The following is a 23602-nucleotide window of genomic DNA, read 5'->3' on the forward strand; positions in this document are numbered from 1 at the left end:
CGTATGTTTTTCTGTAGTTGCCAAGCTCGTTTACTGTTGTTTATGCTATCTCCAGATGTGCAACTGAGTCTTATATATACTCAATACTTTTTTTTTTTTTTTTCAAAAAATGGTTCAAATGGCTCTGAGCACTGTGGGACTTACATCTGAGGTCATCAGTCCCCTAGAACTTAGAACTACTTAAATCTAACTAACCTAAGGACATCACACACATCCATGCCCGACGCAGGATTCGAACCTGCGACCGTAGCAGTCGAATGGTTCCGGACTGAAGCGTCCAGAACCGCTCGGCCACTGCGGCCGGCTCTTTTTTTTCCAATGAAGTGTTATCATCAGCCTGAAATTACGTTTATACACATTTCATTGGTTAGTTCACATAATACCGGTACGCAATGTAGATTCGTTTGATCTTTTTCTTGAAAGCGGTTCGTGTGACTTAATAATTTGTGATAAAACCTGGAATTGACCTGAAATTTCCGTATATCCTGCAATTACTCAGGAAATTTCCCTGTTTTCTGCTTCAAAAAACATTCACTGTTTGACTAGCGCAAATTATCGATATGTTTGCACCCAGGCGCAAATTTAATAAACATTCCAACGTAAAATTGGTTCATACATTACCTTGTACGGTGAAATTATTGTTTTCTTATGCTCATCAACCATTGTACGTGTTAAGCCTGGTTTACACGACGACACCAAGCTGCAGGCAACTGCGCTACCGGCCACTGCAAATGCGCGCAGCGTCTCGTTCGTGAAACTAAACACTTTCGGCGTGTTCCAACTTTGCCGACAATAGCTGCATGAGTTTTTAAGTTATGTGTGTTCGTAGAGTGTAAACAAGCTGAAATATGAAGTGGGAAACGGAGATTAATGTTCGCTTTTGGATATCTATACTTTGCATACGTGTTTGTGGGATTTCAGTGATGCTGATTACAAAAATAAGCAACATATTGCTGCCGCTGAGATAATAACATAGATGGTTTGACAATATCTGAGCTGCAGGGCAAAATTGATTGAGTTAGGAGCTGGTACACAACTGAATTAGGAAAAATACAAGCAAGTGTGATTCTAGCCGTGGCAATGCTCTCGTCTACAGGACCAAAATCCCATCGTTCGAGTTGGCCAACTCTTTGTTAAGGAATATTGTTGACAGAAAGGAAGGCTATACCGAGTCAAGAAGCTGCATTCTTTATTCAGTATTCATCTATTTAAAACGTCGCTGCAGTGCTCCCCATTCACATATGTTAGAATTTTGAAATATTGCCACTGTACAAATCTATCTTCAAGAGAGTAGTTTGCAAACCATTCTCTTCTTGATGCGGCCTGCTTCGAATAATTATTGTTGCTAATGTTATAATTATTACTGTTAATGTTAATAATTATTGGTGTTAATGAAGTAGCGTCATTATCAACTAAAACCGTATCTTATAGCATGCCAAGTGTTCTCGATTGTAATGTGCACGCGCATTACTGTACCTTTACTCCTCATTGCATAATTAGCTCTATTTAGAAGAAATGTGAACAGTTCTGGTGGCATTCTAAGATAATTAAAAGAACTTCTTGGATCTTCCGTCATAAATTATTTCAGCAAGGATGCTGAGCAACCGAGCTGACGTCTTTACTTCATCCAGTCACTAATCGAAACACGTCTCTTATTTTTTTCTTATGCAGTGATTCCACGCAACAAGCTTTGATTCCATCACAACTCGTGCGACGTGCCTCTGCCAAAACGTTCGTTTCAGACACAACTCTGGAACCCACAAAACGAGAAACTGAAGTGTATACTGGTGTTGCCGTGTCTACAGTCATATATGAAACCACTTGCGTGCAACTCATTCCACGCAACGAGTGGCGCAACCCAATGTCGTCGTGTAAACTAGGCTTTAGGTTGCAGTACGGCGTACTGTTCGTGCTATAGTAGACGTATGCTCTGACAATGGGCAGTAGAGGCAAGGTGATAAGGTTGAATGACAAAGAGAAGGACAGGGACGTGGGTGGGTGCTGGAAAAACAAATGTTGACCTACCATCTCTCTCTCTCTCTCTCTCTCTCTCTCTCTCTCTCGCTTTTTCTGCCTGAAATATGATTCCACAACTAGACGAATTTGTAACGTTTGTTTGTGCAACTGCAGTTTCGGCTACGGAATGTTATTCTGCTACGTAATTCCAGCTATTTGAAAATGGCCTACAGCCAAGACTGCAGTAACGCAAATAGAGGTTATAAATTCTGCTTTTTGTGTAACCATGCTGCCATTTAGAAAATTCACGGGGCTGAGAACCCACAAGCAAAATATTAATGTGTTTGTGTATTCAATGATTTTCCTAGAATTTAACTGGTTTTAGCAATGACACCCAACGGAAAGGTATTGAACGCAGAAATTATAGAAAATAGGTAAATGCAAACCCATCATTGTTTACGAGAATGACAGCCACTATTTCCAAAGCAGAAATCTAACGAGTATTTGTGCAATAGTTTGCATGTATAAATAAATTTCAGTTCACTGTTGACGCTTAGGAGACTGAATTCATCTTGCAGGTTGTATAAGTTAATCGCCGTCTTTGCAAGCGTAATAAAATTTTTATTAAGACCAGACGCATTTCGTTTTATTTTAAAGTATCTTCAGTGGCCACTGTATCAATAGCGTCTTTTTCCCTTACAATTTCGTTTGTTATGATTATTAACAGTCCGCAAGCTTTATTTCTTACTATAAACAGTTTTTATTCTTTTCGTTACTCGCAGTTTTGTTGTTGTTTATAGCATTCTTCTTCGTTTTCCACGTGTGTGTGTGTGTGTGTGTGTGTGTGTGTGTGTGTGTGTGTGGATACAGCACTTTCACTACGCTTGATAAATTTCCATTTCAGTGTTTATTATGTGCAGTGAATGTGCTTGATAAATTCACATTTCTATGTTTATTAAGTGCAGTGAATGAGATGTATGGAGAAACACAACACATACAGTGGAAGACGAACAAGAGTGGAATAAACAACAAAAAACCGTAAGTAACGAAAAGCATAAAAAACTGCTTATTGTAATAAGTAAAGCTTGCGAACTGTTAATAATCATAACAAGAAAAATTGTGAGAGAAGAAACCATATTAATCATCTTGTGGTGCAGTTCTTCTTGTTGTCTCCCTGCTTGCTAGGAAAATGGGAACTTCTCATCCCAGAAACCATATTGTTACTGTGACCACTGAAGATACTTTAAAATAAAGCGAAACGCGTCTGGTCTTAACAAGAATTTTATTGCAGTTGCAAAAGACGGCAATTAACCTGTACAACTTGTATATGTGCAGCTGCGTAAAAAACGGGGCGAGAAACTAAGAAGACGTATTGCGTCTGTCATTTGCCCGACGACATAATCATCAACGTAACGGGCGAGAAACAAAGTAGACAACATATATAATTCGTATTGCATCTTTCATTTGCACGACGACATAATCATGAACGTAACTGACACCAAGAATGCCGGACAGCACACGGAAACAGAACTTGACAAGTTACGCTGTAAACTGAGTTTGAAATTTCCTTCTCGACGCTATGTAGGCGTTAGCGTGACTCATTCTTGCGTGAACGCCTACGTGACCGCGCCCGCCGGTTGTTGGAAGACCCGCCAGGGGGCAACAGAGTCGCGTGACGTCACGCGGTGCTCAGCAGTGCGTCGGCACAGCCGCCAACGAGCGGCGCCAGTTGGCGCAGCTGCCGCCAGGAGGCAGGTCGTGTGCGTGACGTCACGCGGTGCTCAGCGCGGGTAGGACTGCACGCCGCCGTAGCCGCTCAGTCAGTTCCCGCGGCGACTGCGGCGCGTAGCGTGGGGAGTCCGCGCGCGTGACGTCACAGGGTATCGCGTTCGGCGAACGTTTCGCGATAAGGGACTCGCGCACACACACACACATAGGCGGGCCAGTTAGGGCGCCGGCCGCCAGGGGGCAGCAGAGGAGAGCGCTGTTCGCGAGCCGGGCAGTAGTGCATGGCGGCGGCTGCCGGCGCGAGGGCGGCCGCTGCGTGTCGCAGTAGCTCAGCGAGCAGCAGCAGCGCGCGCGCAGCCATGCCGCAGTGCGCAGTGGCCACGTGCCGCAACTCGCACCGGAAGACGCGCGGCCGGCGCGTGCGCTACCACCGGTTCCCCGCGGAGGCGGAGGCGCGCGGCCGCTGGGTGGCTGCGTGCGGCCGCGGCCGCGACGGCACCTTCAACGCCAGCACGGCGCGCGTCTGCTCGCTGCACTTCTCCGCGCGCAGCTACGAGCGCGACGTGCAGCACGAGCTGCTGGGCCTGCCGCCGCGCTCCCGCCTGCGCCGCGGCGCCGTCCCCGACCGCGCCGTGCCGCACGCGCCGGACGACGCCGCCTCCGCCGCCGCCGAGGAAGACCTCGCCGCTGACGTCAGCTCCTCCGGCGGAGGCGGCGACGGTATCGACGTGCTGCTGGCTCTGGGGCTGACGCCGACGCCGCGCGCCGAGCGCGAGAGACGCCGCCGCCTGGAGGCGGCCGCACAGTCCGCCGCCGATGACGCAGCTGCCGAGCCCGAGGCCGGGGGCGACGCCGCAACAGACCAACAGTAAGTGTGTGCGACTGTGTGCTAGCGTGCGCGCGCACTGCCCGTGTGAGCGAGCCCTGCCGCCTAGCTGAAGAGACGGCGCATCGCCTGTTGCGAAACTGCCGGCTCCTCCTCATTGGTTCGACCGCTGGAACGGGCCTGACGACGCTCGCATAACGTAGTTGTTGCCCTTGCATTTGCGATATAGCCTCCGCTGTTGCAACCCTGCTGGCGTTGATGCAACACACTGGTTCCTTAGACCACCGTGAGCTAAACAGTGCCATATAAATAAACAAACGCTTTTCTCAGCAGGGCGTTGCGGCGGTTCCACTATCGTCAAGAATAATACACGTGGCCCAAAACAGCATGGCTGGTACAATACGTAGTTTTGTTCGCGTGTTACTTAAGTATGTGGCTATGCACCAACGATCAAGCGGCGACCTGCGTGGTCTCGTGCTACCGATGCACCTTAACAGCGCAGAGGTTAAGGGTTCGAGTTTCACTTACAGCATGCGTATGGTTTTTAAATGTCTTTACTGGTTGCTTCCCGTCTGTACATTGAAGTACGGGGATAATTGTACGCTGGCCCCAAGTGCAATTTCGTTTAAAATATATGACGAGGAAAACAAATGTGGGCACTGCGTAATGTATGTACATTGCGTGAGTGCGCAAAATTAAGATACCAAAGCCTTAAATAGGTACTTTAGAGATGGCTGTAAGAGTGAATTTCCAACATATCTAACTTTAAACAGAATAATAGTAAAACAATGAGGCAATAGCGCTGACGAAGATAAAAAAGCGCAATACTCAATTTCTTCGCATTTCGTACATGTTTCATTCCACTGCACGACACGTTTCGGGCATTGTAAATCCTACTCTCAGGTGATTGAGTTGATCTAGTGGAAGTATGTCGTCTTGTAATAAAATTATAGTGTCCCGAATTTGCTAGATGCGAGTGCCCAAGTACGGAAAGATAAATAATCGTATATACAAATAATCCGCAACGTCCGAAGACGGAACAACTGGGTCTCGAGACGTGTCCTGAAGTGTAACAAAATGCGCATATGTGCATGTGTCCGCATATATTTCCTGTAAATGGTAGTGCAGTCAAGATTGAACGCACATTTATGGATATAATCATGTAGGTTAAGAACCTTCCACAATTATATAAGCTGCTAGTTATGTAAGTTCAAAGAAATTCCCGCCCAGTTATTCAGTGGTGTAAAAAGTAAAATTCGTAACGCAAGTGGAAGACAGCATAAACAGCTCGAAAGATCATATCGGTTCGAAATTCCTGCCCGTCTCTCTCGTTAATCATAATTCGGTGTCTCTGTAACAGTCTTAACATAGTTTTGTTACAGGAATGCAGGTTTAAGGAATTGTTTAACAGTCGTTTCCATATTTCCGGATGTGCAGTACCAGTAGAATTGATTCGGATGCCGGTATACACACTCTTCCGTACACATAGAAACTACAAATTTGAAATATCCTGCCAGGATTTTATTCAGCCAATATTTGTTTACGGGTTTACACTATCAGCTATAAATGTTATTAATTCAAACATGTGAGTGCCAGAAGGAAGTCCATTGTTTAAGTGCATTGCCGAATTCCCTCAGCTATGTACAATTGTACCGAATGCTTAAGGCAGACATTAGCAATATCGTTTTGGCTACTGGGTACATGATTAGATGCTTTAGTGGGGTAAGGTGTGTAAAGACAAGGCAACTTTCATTTGTTCGTGGTAGTGCAGCCTTTCTGTAACTGTCGCCGTTGTCACTTGAACATCGGCCTCCAGACACAACTGAATTATGTTAGTAGTTAATTACAAACTCGCTGTAAATCAAAGAAAGCTAGTTTACTTTTCAATGTAGCAACAAGATGAAGAGTGAAGGCAGTTGAATTCTGGGGTTGAACTGTTGGCGACAGTCAGTCATTGTTGCCGGTTGTATTTAAATGCCTGCAGTGTTGCAGCAGTTTTGAGACATTCTGGTTGCGTAGTAACAACACTTATGCCTAGAGCAGACGTCACCATATGTTACTCAACTAAAGAATATCTTTGTGTGCGTCTTTGTACCACGACATTTCGCTTACTACAGGCATTTTCGCACAAGTGTTTGCCCCGTGGAGAACCACATTTGCAGACTACGTGTATTCAGGAATTAGCGATCAGATCTTTTAAAATTATGTACTTCAGGAAGCATAAAATTGTAAGCCTTTGGTTGCTTAAAAATTCATCATAACTACCGTCATCTGTATCTTTCGTTTACGTTGAGGCTACCTACCCAAGATGGTGAAAATACCACGCAGGCTGTGTCGCGTCGAGTCTGCGTGTATTCATTGGTATGATGTTGGGAAGCTGAGGGTAAAGAAAAAAAATGCTTGTTGGGACACTTGTTGTCTATACAAAACTGCGAAGAACGGGGTTTAGTAGAGGTTGTTTTAATGGTGGCCAATAGACGTAAAGTATGTAAGAAAGGCAATGTAAATGGACATAGGCGTAGTCACCTCTCAACACGGCAACGAAATGCTTAAAAAAATTGAACCGCCAAACGTTAGGGTAAGGCGTCTCATACCTCACTAAAATGTACTTTGACAATTTTAAGATCCAGTTGAATCTGAGAGCTCCCATTAGCGCCCTTCTTGGCCATCCACAAGAAACAAGATAGTAAACTTCCTTCGTGCAGAAGCATACAAGCAGTCGTTCTCTCTCTCTCATATATTCTGGACATTATTTTTAATGCCGCCCAATAGTTCAGTGGACGTAGTTGCTAAGGAAGATGCGTATAAGAAGAATGGTCTCTAATGATTTATAGGTCACTTTGTTCTAGGAAGCTGTGCAATAGCTGATGACTCATTCCGTTTCAGAGAGCTGCGAGGTACTGATTTTACAGTCTTCCTCTTGGCACGGGAAGAGGTGACGGTGTTTGGAGAAACTGGACATTGGAAATGATTAGTCGCCAGTATTTGATGCAAACTGATTTCTTATCCTAGAGTTTCTAATGACGTGAAAAGATTAATTTAGTCTGAAAAAGTTTGAGGGCAAAAGGAAGCACATTTCGTGGGCCTACCGGAAGGCACAAAGAGATTCCAAATTCTTCACGGTGCGGATAGTAATGAAAGTCTTCATTTTACTAATATTCAGCAGTACGGTGTGGAAAACTGACAACGGCCGGGAGAGCGGTATGCTGCCACAATACAGCAGTAACTGTTGTCGCTGCAGTTCTGTCTTGTTTTAATATTCGGGTTGATTGATAATGCGTAGAATGTTTCGCCAATAGTGGCGGAGACACACGAAAATAAACGGAGTAGGCTCTGCGGCTGTAACTTTCATTTTACTTGGCTGCCAGACTATTTCGGCTGGAGTAATGGTAGAATTCCTTGCCCTTGACACAGTATCATCGGTATGATCGTCTGTGGCTCAAGTGCAAGCACTAAGTCATTAATTAGTTCTCCCTTTTTGTCAAACAGTCAACAATGTCATACAAGCGGAGTAGTTTTAACAATTGAGGGCGACGATCACGTCGTTCAGAAACTCTTACAAAGGTGTTTTCGTATGTAATGTACAGACCATGTTGGACAGATTTTGGGGTTTTTATTGTGAGGACGATTGAAACGTAACCGCTAGTATGGAGATCATTCTCGCTATTAAAATGCTCGTCAGCATGCACAAGACAATTGCCGATAGTAGCTACAACCACATGTTGCAAAGGAATCTGTGACATTCTCAAACAGCTTGATGCTCACAAAATAATAAAAACTGCCAAACAGGCAGCTGTAGACGAAGAAAGAGCATACCTGCGCCTGTTACAGCCGGTGCAAATGCCATTGGACTCAACAGAGATGCGGAATCGGGTCCTGCTAAACTCAAGTAAAAACTTGAAACATTCATTTGACTCATCGAATAAGAACTTTGTCGTGGGGACATGGCTATGAGCTGAGTAGAGTCCAAAACAGAACATAGCACAATTACAAGTGCAAAGTTTGCGCAATGGAAAGCAGACGATAACGGACCCTTCTGTTTCTTGTGGTGTTTCACATGCGTTACTATGGCCCCCGCACGCAGCGTTGCGGCATCTTGTGGGCATCTCAGATGGCGCCATCGCTATACCCTGAACTGGCAACATTCTAGCGCTCACCACATTAACAAAATGGCTCTGAGCACTATGGGACTCAACATCTATGGTCATTAGTCCCCTCACCACATTAACAGACAGCCGATGTTCCGTGCTATGTTTTTGCTACAAATGCTACGCATGGTCGCAGGCCCCCTTCTGACAGCTGACATCACCAGCGCGAGCGCAGTTTGAATTGTTGCTAGCCCAAATCGTGCGATGCCGAAACGGAAATATTTTGAGTTAGCATTGACCTTGTCATGGTCGCACGATGATTCCACACGGCAGCCAATATGCAACAGTATAACGGACTGGGTGAGATGTGACGTTTGAATCCAGAAAGGCCGGCCCACGATTTAAACATTGCTTTCGTAAATTGAATTACGATAGACTGCAATTACGGGGTGGGGGTGGGGGCAGTGTTGCCAGTTTGCAGCCAGCCACGCTTCACAAGGCACTGCTCGTACATACACAAAAAGGCAATACAGCGAGTATGTGGCGCCCGAGAAAGAACTAAGATTGGCTGGCTGATGGCCCCTACCACTCAAGTTATTTTAATGGAAATATAGTGGTTGCTGTTCCTTGAGAGAGGTGTCTTCCTAGTACCGTTTCTTGAAACACAGGACCACCCCCCCCATCCCCCAAATACCATCTGTTATCTGCAGTAAGCAACAATTGCTGCTGGAGGCTTTCTCGATAATGTCACACCTCGATCTGCATCTTGCTATTCTTACTCAGAGCTTCCACGTCAGAAGTGCACGAATCCAGAAAGGTATCCGTTGGAAAGGTATCTCCTGCAAGAAATAATCAGTTATTTGAATAGAGAGCGCTATGCACTGTGATCTTATTTCTTTGGATATTGAACGTTTATCCGCTAACTCACTGAACTAGTTGATTAACAGTCTCACCATTATTATTTAAAGATCGGCATCATTTCTACCACGCAGATATTTTAAATTAATACAACAAACCGCGTTACCTGCTCATTTCAAACGTTTGCCCTTAAAGTGGAAACATTCTCGTAAGTAGTATAAAATAGAAATTACAAACCATAGAGAGTTTGAAACAGCATTTCTATTTTATACTACTTACGAAAATGATGGGTTCACGTCTATTGTGCACATACGAATGAGCAAACATTCGAAACTAGTTCCTCGTTTCTCTAAAATTTCTCATCTAGTACAGTGTCCTCATTTTCCTGGATGTGGCAAACTTTTTTTTACAATTGTCATATATAGATATGGTTGGAGATCGTAGTTGTTACATAAAACAAATCGTTGATGGTGTACAGTAACGAACCACAAATTGGTTTCGCGTTAAATTATTCAAAAAGTACCGTTACCGCTTTCGAATTTTTTACGATTCATCATCAGATGGTTTTTTCACGCTTTCATTGGTATAGATTATACATTGGTTTCCTGGGAGCTGCTGTGAAATGTCCTTCTGTATTAGCAAAAAATGGTTCAAATGGCTCTGAGCACTATGGGACTCAACTGCTGAGGTCATTAGTCCCCTAGAACTTAGAACTAGTTAAACCTAACTAACCTAAGGACATCACACACATCCATGCCCGAGGCAGGATTCGAACCTGCGACCGTAGCGGTCTCGCGATTCCAGACTGCAGCGCCAGAACCGCGCGGCCACTTCGGCCGGCTTTCTGTATTAGCAGTTTTCTGGCAATGAAATACATTCTCAAGGATGGTTGTATTGACATAGTCAAAAACGTTTCCCTGTATTGTAAACCACTTTCGTTCGGTCACAGAACAAATGTTCAGTGTGCAAAACCTGTGGTGCACATTGAAAATTCATTTCGTGACCGAACAAAAGTGGTTGGTATTTCATTAGGTATCGTACCACACATTAAAAGGCGCGGCTTGGTTGAATACATGCCGGCTTGGTAGATGAGCGTATTCGCCCAGGTGACTGTCCACTCTCTGTAAAAAGGAATCTGAGTTGTTCTTGGAATTAGAGGGACGTCTTGTGAAACCGACACAGAACAGCTAAGGAAAAACGACAAAAAACACATACGAGGCATGTTCAGAAGGTTAAGGTAGTAGATATTTGTTTTTAGAGAGTGTATTCGAAAACAATTAGAAGATATTGTTGATACACTTGTTGACTACTTTTCCACAAACTCACCAGCGCATCCAGTGCATGTAATTGGCGGTGGCAGAGGCTTCTTTATGTCGTCGTCGGTGAACACTCTAGCGAGTTCCTTCCCCCACTTCAGAATGTCTTTCTGCATCTTCTCTCCTGTTGAAAATTTAATTCCGCTCGTGTGTCTTCCGGAAGGTGAAAAGATCATAACCAGAGAGCACCAAGTCAGTGGAGCCAAAGAGCGTCTTGCTGGCTAAAGGTGTGTGAAGAAGGGCGTTATCGTGCAACAAAAAGCATATTCCTCTCGTCAGCATACCCTCATATTTTTGTTTTGAATGCTTCTTTTGAGTTTTTTAGGGTCTCACAATATCTTTGTGTATTGGTGGTCGCCCCCGGAGACTGAAATTCGGCCAAAAATTTGTTTTTGGCCCGAACACACTGAGGCAATGATTTTTTTTGTACGAAATTGTGATTGTTGTGGGGGATTGGTGCGACATCATTGTGACGACTGTCGTTTTGTGTCAGGCTTGCAGTGAGCCACCCTTCTCACTCCAGACACAACAGAGCTCAGAAAATCCTCACCTTCCAATTAAAGTCGCCAAGAATCTCACGAGCGCTATTGATCAGATTTTTCTTGAGCTGCTCTATCACTTGTTTTGTGACCCATCTCGCGCACCGTTTCAGGTATCCCAACGTTTCTGTGACTGTCTGTTACAGTAGAGTTTTGGTAACAACGTAGAAATTTAATCCACTGTTAATCGGCGGGCTACACGAACAGTTTCCGCGATTATTTTGCACGTCATCGGTCGCAAAGGAAGTTCTTCCACTCTTCTGTTCACCAAGGATATTTCTTCTTTCTCCACTAAATTCCCTACATCAATTGCACACACTCGTTCTGTTCACTACACCTTCACCATAAACCGTTTTGATTCGCAAAGTAGTTTCCGTAGGTGTAACGTGAATTGACCTGCTACCGTATTCCTGAGATGTTTGCTCTGGTCAGAGGATCCCCCTCCACTGCTGTTACCAACTGTCAAAAAACAACAGCCCGTTATGGTCACAGTACACTTACTTTCTGAGCATGCTTCGCAGAAAGAGATACTCGGGATCTCGCTCAATCACGGAAGTTGAACAACGCCGGGCCCGGTTAGTACTTTGCTAGATAACCGCCAGGGAACACCGGGTTCCTTTGGCTCGGATACGCAAGTCGCCGATGGGGCGACCAACTGAAAGACTTGCGCCATACATTTTCATCTAACTTCGGCGAGAGCTGGCAAGTGGGACATGGGTGAAGACGAAATTGTCTGGCACGGATGACCTCCTTTTAATTTGAATATGAGAAAGAGGGACGCGAAATTACTGGGATCAAAAGAACCGTTGGTTGGATAATCAGCGTGGGAGAATGCCGTGTTTTATTTCTTTCGCATCATTTTTCGTTTTGCTGCTTACTGAATGAAGGAACTGTATTGTGTGCACGTGTGTGGGACTGCAGCTCCGTATAGAGCGAGTCCTGGCTCAGCGCATACGTGCATATAAATTAGTTTACTGCTGTAACTGGTACTGTAAGGTAGGGGAAGGGAGATGATGAGGAGAAGCAGAAAACGTTCTGTCCGAAATGGTATTGTTAAAGGCAGAGGACTGGCGCACTGTGCAAGTAATGCCTGGGGATTTGTTGTAGAAACCACCAGTAGGGCTAGCGCCTGAAGATGATAGAGACAGAGCGGACCTTGTACTGAACCCAACTGCGCCGTAAATGCGTTCGCGGCGGAACTAAAGACTTTTGTTCTGGTGGACAGTAAATGTACCATTCGCCTGGCTTTGAAGAGTCGGCGCACGCTCCGATCACTACGTTTTGCTTCCAGCGGTGTACCCCGCGAGGCGTGAAAGAATTCCGCACAGTATGCCCAACACGTACTGCTCTTAAGAGCACGCATGTCCCCGTTTTATTGTCTCACGCGTATCGGCCGCGAAACGCCCGCCGCAGATGGGGCTGTCCTTGTGCCGGTGACTGCGCAATCTGTTATTTGGCCTTCAACTTCGCGTTGTTTTTAAACAGGTGCCTGGAGTGTAGCCTACTTCACAAGCACCCAGCGGGAATGCACCTTGTGAAAGCATTTCATTGCGCTGTACAAGTAGAGCGGGAGGGATACCAATTCTACACCATCTACATGTACGCGATTACTCTGTTTGACACAGGATTTGTAGAACCACATTCGGACTTCTTCGACTGTTCCACTCTCGACTAGCATAGATGAAGAAATCTTCCCGTGCGAGCTCGGATTCTTTTATTTTATTACGATTACTCCCTGTGTATGTGGGAGGCAACAAAATATTTTGGCATTAAGCGGAGAAGCTTGTGACTGAAATTTCATTAAAAGGTTTCGCTTTTGTTTGAATGACATCCACCGCAACTTGCTTATCATATTCGTGACACACACACTCCCCTATTTTGCGATACACAAAAGGAGCTGCCCTTCTTTTTCGGTGTGCTCCGTCAATCCAATCCGGCCAAAACATCATACCGCTTAGTAATATCTCAGATGATGATGGACTTCTGAGAGCACGCGTGTCTGTGATAACGTCTCTGACACTTTTTTTTTTCTTGAATCAGCAGGATTTTATGAAGCTGAATGACGGAAAGACTCGCCCTGCGTTCTCATGGTACTGCAGGCAGTTTGAGGGCCAGGCACACACGGCTAGATGGGGCGGTACAAGCCCTTCCTGCAGGCAGGTAGCTGCGGGTTTCCCGGTTCTGCTTTTGTGCGTCGTTCAGCTGCCTCCGACCTGAAGGCGGTCTCCGCCAGAGGCAGAGTATAATACAGGCAAACGCTGCCTTGGCAGTGAAGCGAGTTGAAACAAACCTTCCGTCGTATTTTATCTAGTCTAAACGCAGGGTGTGGTGTAAAATGCAGAAACCACACACCGTAGCGACGATATATTATCGTCTTATTAACGTTTGCAGCTCAAAAGGCACCTCTCCTATCTGTTCTTGAATATTGTTCATCAATGTGGCATCCTTGCCAAGTAGGACTGTTAGAAAAAAAAATAAAGAAGACCCAACGAACAGCGGCGCGTGTCGCCACGGTGTTCGTTCAGTTGGTGCGAGAGCGTTAAAGAGATGCTCAGGAAACGTTAGTGAGAGACACTACAAGGCAGGCGTTGTGCATCACGGATAGTTCCTGTTGAAATCTAAAGTGAAAACTTTCCGCGAAGAGTCGGACAACATACTACTTCCTCCCCACATATAGCTCGCGAAATGACCACGACGAGAAAATTCGAGAAATTACAGCTAATACAGACGCTTACCTGTTCGCACGTGAAAAAGGGGGGTGGGGGGAATCAGCTAGTAGTACCAAATGTACCCTCCACCACGCTCCGTTAGGTGGCTTGCGGTGTGAGATGTAAATGTATAAACTCTCTACTTTGATAGAAACTGTAGAGGTAGGAAAAGATAAAAAAAAACATTTAACACATGGGAAGAACAGATGAATTAAATCGTTTTTATTTCAGTGCGTGATTAATACCTAGCTTAAGGTTTTATCAGGAACCATCACAATGTAAACGAGAAATTCTAATCAGGAATGGTGTTCACATTAACACTTTCATTTCACTGATCGATTATTTAGTTTTTTTCCTTCGATATAATTTTGTTCATCTTCTCAGATTAAAAAATCCTGAATTTCATAGGAAGCTTGGGATGAAGGGGTGAAGGCAATTGGGCAAGTGGCTGACAGGATTTGTACGTTTCAAAATGCACAAAATTAAATTTTACGGGTGTTATTGTTCAGATCGCCTCAACGCCTCTGTTTCTGCTGTGGTGTTCTTCAGGAGCGACAGATGACACGTACGCGTATTTGTGAAAGTTTTACCTGGTTTTTTTGCGTACTGCTAATTCAGAGTTCGCGTTAGCTATCATTTTTTCTGTAGTAAGCTTTGGCGTAGAGTAAAAAAAAAAAGGTACTGTGTTAAAGAGAAAACAGTATAACTTCTCATTTCATTTAAATTTCTACGTTTTCGGTCGTAAGTAGAATGCTCCTGAAAGAGTTCCCAGCAAACAATTAGGTGAAAGAAGCCTTCATGAATATTTTTCGCGTGAAGTAAGAGAATACTGGGCCAAGCACGACTAAATGTAACCCCTCTCAGTATCCGCCACGCATTCTACATTAGCTCATGTGATTCGCTTGGAGATCCATTTTCTGTGGGAACCTTGGGTTATCACTAGTCACTCCGAAGGGAAACGTACGCTCTTGTTTGATAGTTTTATTTTAATAATAACAACCTGTAGATCTTTCTCTGAAGAGGGTGATTGGGCACGAAAGTTCATTCTTTAGGAGCAGATGACTCGTGTAAGACTCATCAGCAGTTCCCTGATGCAGCGCCTTTGTCGGTATTTAGCTTCCTGACGACGCTATGATTAACAGCACGGCAGCGATAATCAGACTAACCTAGCAGCTTGAAAATTGCAAAGATATAACAACAAATAAACAAAGCATGCGCTGAGTAGAGCCGTGCGTCCGCTTATATCCACGCTTGGCGGATGAATACACACCTATGAACTATGGTGTGACGTAAGGTGGAAGCGTACATAGTCCGTCCTGTGTTCGCTTCTTTGGGGGATGGCCTTTCAGCTTGGCGTCCTCCGTGTAAGCTTGCCCCTCGTATGGAGGACACAGCACAGGTTTTATTTTTAAAATAGCACAAGAGGAAACAGAATGCGCTTCATGGACCACCTACCAAGGAACTATGTTGCTGTTGTGGTCTTCAGTCCTGAGACTGGTTTGATGCAGCTCTCCATGCTACTCTATCCTGTGCAAGCTTCATCTCCCAGTACTTACTGTAACCTACATCCTTCTGAATCTGCTTAGTGTATTCATCTCTTGGTCTCCTCCTACGATTTTTACCCTCCACGCTGCCCTCCAATGCTAAATTTGTGGTACCTTGATGCCTCAGAACATGTCCTACTAACTGGTCCCTTCTTTTTGAAAGTTGTGCCACATACTCCTCCCCAATTCTGTTCAATACTTCATCATTAGTTATGTGATCTACCCATCTAATCTTCAGCATTCTTCTGTAGGACCACATTTCGAAAGCTTCTATTCTCTTCTTGTTCAACTATTTATCGTGCATGTTTCACTTCCATACATGGCTACACTCCATATAAATACTTTCAGAAACGACTTTCTGACACTTAAATCTATACTCGATGTTAAGAAATTTTTCTTCTTCAGAAACTCTTTCCTTGCCATTGCCAGTCTACATTTTATATCCTCTCTACTTCGACCATCATCAGTTATTTTGCTACCCAAATAGCAAAACCCGTATACTACTTTAAGTGTCTCATTTCCTAATCTAATTCCCTCAGCATCACCCGACTTAATTCGACTACATTCCATTATCCTCGTTTTGCTTTTGTTGATGTTCATCTTATATCCTCCTTTCAAGACGCTGTCCATTCCGTTAAACTGCTCTTCCAAGTCCTTTGGTGTCTCTGATAGAATTACAATGTCATCGGCGAACCTCAAAGTTTTTATTTATTCTCAATGGATTTTAATTCCTACTCCGAATTTTTCTTTTGTTTCCTTGCTTGCTCAATATACAGATTGAATAACATCGGGGAGAGGCTACAACCCTTTCTCACTCCCTTCCCAACCACTGCTTCCCGTTCATGTCCCTCGACTCTTATAACTGCCATCTGGTTTCTGTACAAATTGTAAATAGCCTTTCGCTCCCTGTATTTTACCTCTGCCACCTTTAGACTTTGAAAGAGAGTATTCCAGTCAACATTGTCAAAAGCTTTCTCTAAGTCTCCAAATACTAGAAATGTAGGTTTGCCTTTCCTTAATGTTTCTTCTAAGATAAGTCGTAAGGTCAGTATTGCCTCATGTGTTCCAACATTTCTACGGAATCCAAACTGATCTTCCCCGAGGTCGGCTTCTACCAGTTTTTCCATTCGTCTGTAAATAATTCGCGTTAGTATTTCGCAGCTGTGACTTATTAAACTGATTGTTCGGTAATTTTCACATCTGTCAACACCTGCTTTTTTGGGGTTGGAATTATATTCTTCTTGAAGTCTGAGGGTATTTCGCCTGTCTCATACATCTTGCTCACCAGATGGTAGAATTTTGTCAGGACTGGCTCTCCCAAGGCCATCAGTACTTCTAATGGAATGTTGTCTACTCCCGGGGCCTTGTTTCGACTATATTTCATTCTAATTCTACTGTGTTGATAATTTATTTGAAGAGGCTACTAGAATAACTTAGGTTATTTAGAATCCTGTTCGTATTTTACAAAACAGAGAAGCGCTTCAGTGCTACGATTAGTTCCTCAGTAATGGTTGCGAATATACTATTCAACGCGAATCTGCATCTAATAGGCGTCAATGATGGAAAGGGAAAAACGCGGCCTTGCCTGACGAATCTCCACGTCATTCTGTAGTGCGCCATTAAACGCCCTAAAAATTCTGACGCAGATAATCCCCTATTTCCTGTGACACACACACACACTCACCAGGAACCAAGAGACTGTTTGAATAAATCAATAAATTATCAGAAATGTGTTGCGGGAGGAGGAAAGCGAATGCCAGACGTGTGAGCAGACTCGTATCATTCCCAGTTCCTGGAAGGCAGTTCTCGCGGACTCTCGAGCTGCGACTGCGAACTGTGTGAACGTGCGTCACCGGAGCCAGTCTCGTCAAGGCCGGCCCGGCAGCCTGGGATTACAGTCTGGGACGCTCTATCTGCCTCTCACACTGGGTTGGCAATGTTTTATATTATCTTTCTTTTTTCCTTAATCGTACACGGAGGAGCACATTCCGAATCTGTGCCAGCGTCGTACGACATAATATGGAACGAGCATAGTTTCTCACTCTCCCATAACCAGTAGAGCTTTTCTCTACATCTACATCCATACTCGGCAAACACAGTGCATAGCAGAGGGTACTTCCCATTGTACCACTAATTAAGGCTTCTGGCCGTGGCTCTGTGCACTGAGCTGTTAGTCTAATCTTGTCTTCCCGGTCCTACCGGAGCCATACATACCAGGCTGTAGTATATTCCTAGATTCCGCATTTGAGACTGGCTCTTGAAACTTTCTAAGCAGGCTTTCGCGGAATAGCTGGCGTCAAGTTCTGCCATCTCTGAATTTTGAGCATGTCTTTGTCTCGCTCCAGTCGTCTTTTGTGTTGCCTTCTTTATATACATTCATTAATAGCGATCCCGTCAGTGCGTGGATGAACGTCGTAATCTTTTCCTCCTCCCTCACTTCCCCTCTGTTAGTCTCCTCCTCCTCCCCGCCCCCCCCCCCTCTCTCTCTCTCTCTCTCTCTCTCTCTCTCTCTCTCTCTCTCTCTCTCTCTCTCTCCCCCTCTCCCTCTCCCTCTCTCCATCTTCTCCTTCGCTCCTCCATGTCAATTTCCTCCCATCCCGCTTCACCGACATGCTCTTATTTGTTGGTACTGCAAACGAAACATTGATTGGGAAATGAAGCAGCTTAAAATGAACGGGTAAATTGATTGGAATCGTAGATACACGGCATATGAGAGAGACCTCTACAGCGGCTGGATCTGCGTGGATAGTAGCATCAGTGATAGTATTCCGCTTAGATTTTATCTGCGAACTGGTAGGATTACAGATTTTTGGACATTTCAGATTCTAACCATAAACCGATAAGGCATAATTAAAATTTTCCTGTTTTCTGTTAAAACCAAGTGCGAAGAAGAAATCAAAACAGCACATTGTTGCGTATACAATTTTTGTTTAAAATTATATACGAGGAGAAAGAGTACATATAAGAGAAACAATTTCTCTAATGGTTCAAATGCCTTGTTCTCATAGTTGTAAAACTGATTGCGAGATACAAAATGGAAACGTCACATTTTCACAGCACAGCATTTTCTTTTTCGCTGTCGATTTTAATACAAGACCTGTACTCTGTTGTCTTAAAAACTAAATAGGCTATGTCCGTCTGAATGTTTTTTTTACGGTATGGTGTAAAAATTTGAAATAAATCGGTCAAGAACTTCACTAGAATTTTGGTAACAACATTAAACAATATCTTGTACTTATATACTTACAATTAGTAGTATACATTCCCTGTTAGTCCTATTTGGTATGGGTCTCATACATGGGAGCCATGTTTGCGATGGACCGCACTATTGATGTGTAAGCAGTCTCCATTGTAGGCTGACTGCATTTTCCCAGTATCCCACTAATGGGGCGGAGTCTGACACCCACTTTACCTACGCCAGATCATTGCTGATCAATCCATTTGGTATCCGTATGTATTTTTACAGCCAGTTATTTGTGTGATTGACACTGCTATTTCGACTCATTGATACTTTTTTTTTTGTCCAAAGAGCATAATTCTAAATTTCTGACAATTTAAAGCCACTTGCCAATCTTTGCATTAATTTCAAATTTTATCAATATCTTATTGAATCTTTGTGCAGCTTTCTCCAGACAGTACTTAATTACAGATAACTGCATCATCCGCAAAACACTGAGGTTACTTTTAATACATATGTGTACAGCTGGGGTCCGAGCACACTTTCCTGCGACCCATCCTAAAGGTACTCTAAATTTGTGTTCGACTCTATACAAGAGAACTACTCCGTCTTCTCTACCAAGAAATCCACAGTACAGCTACAGATATCATTTGATACCCCACGTTATCGTACTTTCGTTAATAAACGTTTGTTATTTCATAATTGCGAGAAGCAGTTTGGAGAAGCGTGATTCGAGTATTACTTAACCTCGCGCGGGTGAGAATCCGATGTCGGCAGCTGAAAGTTAAGTCTTGACATAATCAGAACTTCTTAAGTTGGTGTTTGTCAGTCGTCATACGATCACCCATCGCATCTTCACACGTGCGCGTGCACGTTTTATTTTTTGTCTGCTTGGCAAATTTAGAAGTCATCAAAAAATATTAAGATGTGTATGAAATCTTATGGGACTTAACTGCTAAGGTCATAAGTCCCTAGGCTTACACACTACGTAACCTAATTTATCCTAAGGACAAACACACACACCCATGCCCGAGGGAGGACTCGAACCTCCGCCGGGAGCAGCCACACAGTCCATGACTGCTGCGCCCGAGACCGCTCGGCTAATCCCGCGCGCCAAATAATACAGTGGTGAGTGTGTCAATCTAATTAGTACAAAATTGTTGAGGCTATCGTGGCCACTTGTTGACAAACTGCCTGCTGGCTTCTGTCTCGGGTTCTTCGGCCGACGTTCATCTAACGATTTTTCTGACGTTTCGCCAGCACGAGTGGCTGGCATTGTCAAAGCTTCTCTCCATTGCCGGTGGTGAACTGGAGCCGAGCTCGCGGCCGCAGACTGTATGTACCTGGCGCGCCAACGTCCGAGGGCTTCTCCGCGGTCATTTCCGGTGCGGTTCTCCTCTTGCTACCTGCGACGGTCGTTCGCTGCAGTACGGGAAGCCAGGATCCGTGTACCTTAAGCCTTTCCTCTTTCTTGTTCAAACTATTCGCGTGTTTTTGTATTTCCACAGCTTCTCTGAACAAGCGCGTGTGATAGTGCTTCTCTACAGCCAAAAACTTCCGTGTTGGCGAATTTTATTACGTGGTCGGTCTCATTCAGTGCGTGCTCTGCCACGGCCGATTTCTCCACCTGCCCCAACCTGCAATGTCGTTTATGCTCTTTGATCCTGGTGTTAATGGATCGTCCAGTCATTCCGACGTACACTTTTCCGCATGTGCATGGTATACGGTATATTCCCGACATTGAAAGTGGGTCTCTTTTCTCCTTCGCCGATCTAAGACACTCTTTGATCTTTCTTGTCGGTTTGAAAATCGTCTTTACGCCATGTTTGCGCAATATACGGCCGATTCTGTCCGTCACTCTGGGAATGTAGGGCAGAAAGGCCGTACCCGACATTTCTTTTTCTGGTTCCTTACTTCGCCGAGTGTTTGGCTCTGTTACACTTCTAATATAATTTGTGGAGTACCCATTGCTCCTCAGGACAGTTTCCAGGTGTTGCATTTCTCGTTTGAGGTGTTGCGGCTCACATATTCGTCCTGCTCTCGTTACGAGCGTACTAATCATGCCTCTTTTCTGGCTCGGGTGGTGGTTTGACAGTTTGTGCAGGTATCGGTCCGTGTGTGTCGGTTTTCGATACACACTGTGTCCCAGGTTTTCGCCGTCCCTTGTGACCAACACATCTAGAAATGGCAGTTTCTTGTCCTTTTCTACTTCCATGGTAAATGTTATGTTGGCATGGAGGCTGTTCAAGTGTCTTAGGAAGTCACCGAGCTGTTCTTCACCATGGCTCCAGAGAAGCACTATTACACGCGCTTGTTCAGAGAAGCTGTGGAAATACAAAAACACGCGAATAGTTTGAACAAGAAAGAGGAAAGCCTTAAGGTAAACGGATCCTGGCTTCCCGTACTCCAGCGAACGACCGTCGCAGGTAGCAAGAGGAGAACCGCACCGGAAATGACCGCGGAGAAGCCCTCGGACGTTGGCGCGCCAGGTACATATAGTCTGCGCCCGCGAGCTCGGCTCCAGTTCACCACCGGCAATGGAGGGTGAAGCTTTGACAATGCCAACCACTCGTGCTGGCGAAACGTCAGAAAAATCATTAGGTGAACGTCGGCCAAAGAACCCGAGACAGAAGCCAGTTAATCTAATTAGTGTCATATGTTTTAATAATGTTTCATGGGCGCACATGGTATTAGAGATTATTATGGCTTAAGGACAGGAATATTCATTCAGCTAAATCAGTTTACTGTTTGTATGTCAGTTTTTGTTAATGTAAGATTGTACCGCCGACTGGAGTGCACGTTAACCTGTGTGTCCCGCCAAAACTGGGGGGCTATGTCACTTCAGACGCCAGAGAAAAGCAAGGGCGTACCACACGTAACGCTGCCGTATAGTAAAGAGCAGTGGTGATTAAACTAAGCTCAGAGTTAATGTCATCTTTAATCGACGGTATATGTTATGTAAAGGGACGAACCATGTCTAGGTAGTAACTTTGAATGAATATCATACCTGCCGTTGGGAGATTTAGAAATGTTTGATCGGTGCATGGTGTTTACACGTCATTTTCTCACGTTACAAAGAACTCATTAGGACACCTTTCGCGGCTCTTAATTTTAATGGCGGTATAACATCTCGTTTAAGGGTGAATCGATGAAAAATGGATGTTCGCGTCTGGTGTTTTGCGCAAAATCGTCGTCAAGATATGGACTCGAAATGTCACACCCATCACGAATAACTGTGGTTTGTGCGACGAAGCAGCTTGTGTAGTAGTTTTACTCGAGTCGCTCGCTACCTTAGGAGGAAATGTCATTGGCCTCATCTTCCTGTAAGTTGAAGTGAGTCATTATCGGGGACGAGGAGGGGGTTAGGGGGGGGGGGGGTTCTCTAAAGAATGAGAGGACGTACGAAATAGACTTCCGCTGCCTTGTTTCGCTTCTGTCAGACCGAAAACTGAAGAATGACCTTGTGGTTTAGGAACAATGGCCGACAAGAATAACCGGCGACGCAACGTGTTTTCACGTGGCTTCATGTCGCTAATTAGTTGGTCATGATGCGCTTGCAAGATCTCTGACTAGCTGAGCATATGTACGAAGAAATTCATTTGAAATCAAAAGCAAACGAGGAAGAAGATCGGATAGATTAATCATATATATTACTTTGCATGTTAAATGTCAGATGCTACCGAGCAAACAACGGGCTGTAATGGACATTGTGACGGTATTAACGACGTAGAATCCCTATTGTATCCTATGCTTTTGTGATATGTATGTGGCATTTATTTACTTAAGCTGTAGAAGTTTTCGTTCATGGATTTGCTTCGCGGCCTGCGAGGCCGGAGCATGATCCGTATGATTGATCGAAGTGGTACAGCGCCTAAGACATTGCACTCTATGCTCATGAGAAGCTGGGGTTCAATACCTGCCTGAAAATCCAGCTTTAGATTGCCTGTTGTTCCGTAAGTCGCGTCAGCCGAACGGAAGTGTTCGTTATTTTCGATCGCGTCCGTGTTCATTGCTTCTCCTGTCTCCTTGCATAGTGTCCACAAAAATGTATTTTCACATACCTTGTGTTGCTGGACTTCCGCCCGAAGACTGGTTTGGTGCAGCTTTCCACAGTAGTCTATCACGTGCAAACGTCTTCATCTCTACAGAACTACTACATTCCCCATCAGTTTGAACCTGCCGTGTTGTACCTGTAGAACATGGATTCCCAAACTTTTCCTCTGACGGCACGCTTTGAGAATCCTGGTTGTTTGATGGATACCTTGTGTATTTTGTTGGTTAATATTTTTTTTAAAAACGAGAAAGACATGTTTTCTTCAGTGATTACTTCAGTTTTAAATTACAACTAATAACACAGAAATCATAACACATTTTAAAATAATTAGCATCGGCAAAATGTCGAATGGCTGTTCACTGGTGTTCGTGATAAGTGTTTTCAGTGCTAAGTGTTGTAATTCATTTATGACTCTGCTTTCGGATGTCGGCTTCATTTTCGTTGCGATGTGACAGTAGTCTGCTCCGCCATTGCTGTAAAGAAACTAGGCACTCGTTTACAATATGAAACTATTTAGACGTATTCAGAGCACTGGGGGAAATTTTTGCAGTTACTGATGGATGAATAGGGCAGACTATTTCGTGAATGTTGCCGCTTGTTTATTCATCCGGACAGTGATGGTCTTATAAAATTATTTAGAAACTTGATCTGGCACGTATCGTATTGGGTTGCTTTTATCATTTGCAGAAAGGTCAAGGGAATGCAGTAACTTTTGTATATACAGTTGTATCAGAACATATGCACCAGCGGTGGGTAAATCGCAACGGAAGAACTTCCGTGGCAGCGGAGTTTGCAGATAAAAGAAGT

General features: G+C 44.4%; 1 protein-coding gene across 1 annotated transcript in view; it reads left to right on the plus strand.

Annotated features, from left to right (window-relative positions):
• The first annotated feature begins 4043 nt into the window (after positions 1–4043).
• The window catches only part of LOC124595214 (actin cytoskeleton-regulatory complex protein PAN1-like), a 553071-nt gene continuing 533512 nt past the window's right edge, over positions 4044–23602 (plus strand). The window contains exon 1 of the mRNA XM_047133859.1: positions 4044–4552. Within this exon, the coding sequence (XP_046989815.1) occupies positions 4044–4552 (509 nt within the window). The remainder of the gene's footprint in view (positions 4553–23602) is intronic.

The sequence above is a fragment of the Schistocerca americana genome, chromosome 1 (genome assembly GCF_021461395.2).
Source record: "Schistocerca americana isolate TAMUIC-IGC-003095 chromosome 1, iqSchAmer2.1, whole genome shotgun sequence".
Classification (NCBI taxonomy): domain Eukaryota; kingdom Metazoa; phylum Arthropoda; class Insecta; order Orthoptera; family Acrididae; genus Schistocerca; species Schistocerca americana.